Source organism: Mesitornis unicolor, unplaced genomic scaffold (genome assembly GCF_000695765.1).
Source record: "Mesitornis unicolor isolate BGI_N332 unplaced genomic scaffold, ASM69576v1 scaffold20832, whole genome shotgun sequence".
Classification (NCBI taxonomy): Eukaryota; Metazoa; Chordata; class Aves; order Mesitornithiformes; family Mesitornithidae; genus Mesitornis; species Mesitornis unicolor.
The window spans coordinates 39768-46065 of record NW_010171488.1 but is presented as its reverse complement, the minus strand read 5'-3'; the positions used below and the strand labels follow the sequence as shown (position 1 = coordinate 46065).

Below are 6298 nucleotides of genomic sequence, written 5' to 3'. Positions count from 1 at the left end.
CTCTCTTTTTTTAGGGGATGTTTTGTTTGTTTTTAAACACTGGATATGTTAGATCAATGAACTGTTACTCTAGGCAGCAGAGCTGAGAGGACGAGCTGAGAAGATATTGCTGTGATGGCAAGCAGGAATGCAACACTTTCCCAAAAGGCTCTCATCTGGGGAAACATTTGCATACTCTAATACAGGAAAGCAGTGTTTGGGACTCATAAAACCACTGACTGTAACCTGCTCCAGCTGTCTCAGTGCTTGCTGAAAAAGACTTCTTGTCTTCTATACCTTTAAAGAGTACTACAAGATTATCCTCAGCAGGATTTAAGATCTTCCTGAACACTTTACCAGCCCCTACACACATAACAAAATGATTGACCTGAGCTTCCTAACAGAGGAGGAACAAGAGGCGATAATGAAGGTGCTGCAACGGGATGCAGAGCTCAAAAGAGCTGAAGAAGAGAGAGTCAGGTAAGGAACCTAACACCCTGGGGTGTCCTGGGAAGACCTGCACAGTTTATACACTGAATTATGCAGACCTTAGCAGCAGATAAAAACAGTTGCTACTGGGGGCCTTGTATTCCATAGTATGTGGTTTGGAGTTTTCCACTTTGGACTAGGTGTAGCATAATCTCTGGATGAAGTGCCTCTGCCACACAGAGTATTAGCCAGAAGACTGTTGATCTGGATCCTTAAAATTCCCTGAGGGGCCAGGCACACTTGGTACACATCTGGGTTGGTTTCCTCAGGAAAGGATTCAGTTTGCAAGTATCAAAACCTCTGCAAAATGAACTAATGAGTAATAAGCAGGGAGATTTGTTTCAAAAAGAGTCCTGGTGTCCCAAACAAAAGAAGTCAGCATAGATGCAGTCAGCAGTATGTCTGAGTGATGAAGTTATACCTCAAGTATGTGGAGCACTGGAGCTGCAGTCCAGTGGAGGTACTAACACCATGCACCATTGACAAGAGAAGTCTTTAAAATCCTTGGCTAAAGCAGAAAATAGCTCCCTGATTTCTTTGTGCTGTCACAGACAGAGCAATGTGTTGTTATTCTGGAGTGTTTTGTGTGCTGGGAGGTTTTCCTAGAGCTACTGTTAAGGCAACTGCTGTGAATAGAGATGTATGCATGGAAAGCAGTACTGCCCAAGTGACTTGACTTTGACAGAGCCATCTGTACAGGTACAAACAGCAGTTCAATAGTGGTTTTAGCTGACACTGATAGCTACCTGCTCAAGAATGAGGATTTTATCAGTCAGGCTTCCTTTTTTCAGTGTGAAGGAAAGCATTCATTACAGGTACACAAAATGACAAGTGGCCAATTAATGAAAAAAGGAGCCTCAGATGCTGAAAGGTCAAAGTGCTGTAGCACAAATAGATGTTTACAGGTCTCTGCTGAGGCAGGATTTTCTTTCATTGATGCAGTAATCTTCTCTAGGTTCCTTTCTTATTGTGATCTACCTCATGAAGAAGGTATTTCATATTTAAATGTTTTGAAATAATTCCAGCCATGATGTATCTGTGATGCTGCTCTTCTGCTGAGAAATATTTTTTGACAGAAACAGTCTGTGTAAGCAAACTCTGAAGCAAATAACACAGCAGCCTGCTACTTGCCCCAAGAGCAGTGTTCATTTTGCTGCATATGCTTGTGCATCCTTGAGGTTGTTTGGTCAGCATGTGGTCAGCACGTTGTTGAGTTATTCCTCTTGGTCTTTTCAGTGTAAGAGCAATAAAGGGCAATCTAGCAGTTTCTCCTGGTTATAAAGGCTTCTCCTCTCAAGGCATTTGCTTCACTGAAGCCTGAAGGTAACATCATTACAGGCAGTGTTCCTAATTTTTCCCCACTGTCTTAATGCAACTTGAGGAGATGTTTTCACCACATAGTTTTGTATCCTGCTTCAAAAAGCAGAAAATTGCCTTTGCTGTGACAGAACAGGCATTTTCTTGTCTATACTGTAGGTAAAAAAAAAACCCTGGCTTTAGTCTTGGCATGGTACAACAGTGCCAGGTCTGAAAGTGCTCAGGGAAAGGAATTGTAGATGTGGGTTTGAAAACAGTATCTGGGGAAAGAACCCTTCCTGGAACAGAAAATCAAAAGCCCACTCTCAGTAGTGGTCTGAAAGGGCTGTTGACAAGTATTTTTGTCTGTATAACTCTGCTTTTGCCATTTGTAATTCCAGTTCAAGAGGGTGGGGTGGAAAGTGCAAGAGACTGCACATTGTAGCAGCCTGTAATCAGCAGGTTTGTTTCTACAGTGAAATGTCTCTTCTGGTTTCTGAATATTATAACTTGTGAGAAGCTGGAAGCTTCCATATGAAACTGATTTTTCTGCACAGGTGTGGCACATGGACCTTGCTTTTTATAGATGATATGTTAAAAACATGTGCTTCATGTATTATATGTAAAAACATTTCCTGAATTATATCCCCAGCCAAGAAGGTGCAGTATTTTAGTTTGAATTCTATAACCTTGCATACCTGGAAGATTCCAAGAGCTGGGATCGAATGTCCTCATACAAATATCCCAACCTGATAAAGTGTTGTTTGTATGTGTGTACAATGGGAGTCTTTTAACGGGATCTCTTCCCCTCTAGAAGAAATTCTGAGGTTTGAAGGCTGTTCTAATAATCTGTGCTATGTTCCTAGAGCATGGACAAACTGGTAACATGACAAAATCCTCTTTGAGCAGCTTCCTAGTGGAATTATACAAACCAACTGATGGAGTCCCTTCCCTGCTAACAGCTCCTCATAGTGCTTATCTGTAGTAAACCTGTACTGATTAGACTGGCCTTCAGGGCAGTCTACTTTAATTCTTGATTTGTTGAATGCTGTACTTGGTGTTTACTCTCTCCTGTGGCTGCTCTTGTGTTGATCTGAATTGGGCTGATAGTTTTAGGACTTGTGTTGTTTTGGGAACAGCTTCCTCTTTGATGCCTGCTGAAGTCTGTCCCAAAGGAAAGAGGATATTGGCATTTTCTTCTCATGGGCAAAATTGTGAAGAAATTTTAGGTCACAAGAGGGTGTGATGCAAAGAAATCAAAATACATCGCATCCTTTTTTTTCTTTATTCCTAGGGAAAGAAGATGCATCTCTTGGCTTCATTATCCCAGGAGCTGCTCCCAGCCTCAGTGTTGCTGGAGAGGGGAAAACACTATAAAATGGATGAGCTGAGTGACAGCTTGTCAAGACTAGATGCTGTTTTTCAGTATATTGCTGACTTACTAGGTTTTTTTGGTGGTGTCCTCATTCTTGTCCAGGAATCTCTGACATATCCTGCTCCAGCTGGGTTTTGGGTGTTGAACAAATGAGTGGGCTAAGCATATAACTGGATGACCTGACAGTAGCTTCAGCATAACCCCTACCGCTTTTTACAATTGCATAGTGTGGAATTAACATAGTTTTGGGGCCCTTTCTGGAGACAGTAAGGTGAAACAGAAATACAGCTGAAGTTGTGGTTGAGTGACTCTTCTGTGGTGGCGTGGCTGGCCCCTGGCACCAGCGTGTCTGAGGCCCAAAGCTGTGGTGGTTGCCTTTGGGACAGAGTTCCCTCCTGTGGCCTTTGGCCCTTCCCAGCAGAAGCTCCCAGCAGTGCTGCTGTGGATCGTGCTTGGGAATATCTGCTCCTTGTGTCAAGCAAAGGAGGCTGATGATAGAGAAATTCCTGATGTGGAGTTGTTTGTGTGGTGGGTGGTGGCTGCCATGTGCCAAACCCCTTTAATGCATACATTGGTGTGGCACTGCAAAAAAAAGAAGCTTCAGGAGTCTGATTATGCTGGGTGCTACATACATTGAACCTTTCTTATAATGTTTGGTAGAAGTGTGTGGCTGTTGAAACCCTAGGGTAAATGTGTTTAGTAAGCTTTACCAGTTAAGGCTCTGGGGAGACCCTATTGCAGCCTTCCAGTTCCTGAAGGGGCCCTCCAGGAAAGCTAAGGAGGGACTTTACAAGGGACAAGTAGTGATAGAATGAGGGGGAATGGCTTTGAACTGGAAAAGGAGGGATTTAGACTGGATATTAGGAAGAAATTCTTCACTGTGAGGGTGGTGAGGCCCTGGCCCAGGTTGCTCAGGGAAGCTGTGGTTGCCCCCTCCCTGGCGGTGCCCAAGGCCAGGTTGGATGGGCCCCCATGGCAGGGGTGGGACTGGATGAGCTTTAAGGTCCCTTTCAACCCAAACCATTCTGTGATTCTGTGATATCCTCTTCAGTCACTTGTTGAGGCAATTTTCCTTATACTGTAGACTGTCAGAAAGAAGGAATTTTTTTTGTTGGTTTTTGTTTCTTAGGATGGGATATATTTAAGGTATTGGGGTGAGCTGAACATTGATGCTGGGGAAACTGGACTTATCATTGTAGTGTGAAAATAACGTTCGATGACTGTGACCAGAATGCATACTTAAAATCTTCATAAAATGCTTTCCTGTTAGGTATAAGTTTTGAGGGTGCACTTAACAGAGCAAAGGTTCTTGACAGAGATGGTTTTGAACATGGGTGCCACTTCAAGTTTAAAGGGCTGAGTGAAGAAAGAGTTTATAGATGCTGTCAAAGTCAACCTTCTTGTTTCTGGAAAGAATTACCCATATTTCCTACTCCAGGCTATTTCTTCCAAACTTCTAGAAAATTTCAAAGTATGTCCTCAGTATGCACTCAAAATGATTCTCAGCTTCGTAGTGTCTGCATAGTTGAGTACCTAAGGCACCTATTGTTACTTCTTAATTTTGAAGTGTCACACTTTCTCTTTGACATACAATACCTAGGAACTATTTTTTTTTAAGCTAAATCTCTGCATAAGAAGTTCATTTTACCAGTTCTCTACTACTTTTTCTTAGAAACTCCTTAGTATGTATTTATGGAAATGGGAGCAAGCTGCAGCATAGGAGGTTCAATCTGAAAAACTTTTTCACTGTGAGGATGACAGAGCCCTGACCCAGGCTGCCCAGAGAGGTTGTGGAGTCTCCTTCTCTGGAGACACCCAAACCCCCGGACGCGTTCCTGTGTGACTGCTCTGGTGATCCTGCTCTGGCAGGGGTTGGACTGGATGAGCTTTCGAGGTCCCCTTCCAACTCCTAACATCCTGTGATTCTGTGATTTATTTGCACTATTTAATGATAAAAGTTTGGGTATCTGTAAATGAATGGAAAAATAACAGGTGGAAGAGGTGTGGCCTACAGACAAACTAAGAGCACAGTGTATTTTGTATGGGCTCTGCAGTGTGTCCTGACCAGTAAAGAGAATGGCACTTTGGCCATTATCCCTTCTGATCCACACTGCATTTTTTTTTTGAACACTTCCTTGGGCTCTGGATGGGAGCTGCCACAAATACCAGTAACTTTCTCTAGATTTAGTTAGGGCTATGTTAAGATCTTGTCAAAGCATCCTTTCTAGCAACAGGATACTGAAGTTCTTCTCCGGGTGCTGATGTTATCCTTGAGCTTTGCTGGATTCAGATTGGTCTAATAATAAGCAAGTGTGAAAAATAAGAAAATAAAGCGTATGATTCTTGTGGAGCGATTTTTTTAAACACATTAAAAAAACCCCAACTCACTTTGCAGCATATTTAATTACTGTATTAGGTTGTACATATGGAGAGGATCCAGCATGTAAATTCGGCAACAAATTTTTCAAATAAGTGAAACTTCATCTATGTATTTTTTTCCTTTTTTACCTTTAGCAGTTTAAAAAGGTCATTTTCTTTTAATGCTTAGTTTAATGTGTTGATGGGGGCAGATTTCTGAGACTTTTCACAATAATCCAAGTATCAAGTGGCACTCACAGTTGCTGATTTCTTTGTGAAAAAGGATAGGCTCGTGTCTTCTGGATTAATCTACCCTGATGGACACTGCTTAGCACCAAATATGACTTTCTAAATACAGCAACTGTTCAGGAAACAGTGATTTTATTCTCTAGAAAAATGTACATGCCATTATTTATCCTTTTTAACAAAGCCAACTGACATAAGAATGGCTGTGAGTTTGGTGGTGAGGTTGGTGGTTGCTCTCCAGAGATCTATTTAAAACCAAAATAAAACCTACTCTATTGTAAGCAAAGGGTTTCTGCTGGGTTCACCAGACCAAAGTAACAGTGAACTACCCTGGTCTCAGCCCACCTTATGAAGAGTCAGTAAGAACAGCAGGACTGTTTTCATCTTAATCTGGTGAGATAATGGGGGTTAAGGAAGAGACCCTCCTGGTCGAAATAAATTATAAAATTATATTGCTCTATTGCTTATAGTATTGCTATTATTTTGCTATATTGCAAATAGTAACTGACTTTATTTTTTTGAAAGCCATACATGTGCAGCTACCATGCAGCAGGA

General features: G+C 41.9%; 1 protein-coding gene across 1 annotated transcript in view; it reads left to right on the top strand.

Moving 5' to 3' along the window:
* Positions 1-358: 358 nt before the first annotated feature.
* SYTL2 (synaptotagmin-like 2) overlaps positions 359-6298 on the top strand; it is a 38970-nt gene continuing 33030 nt past the window's right edge. The window contains exon 1 of the mRNA XM_010180060.1: positions 359-459. Coding sequence (XP_010178362.1) covers positions 359-459 — 101 coding nt within the window. The remainder of the gene's footprint in view (positions 460-6298) is intronic.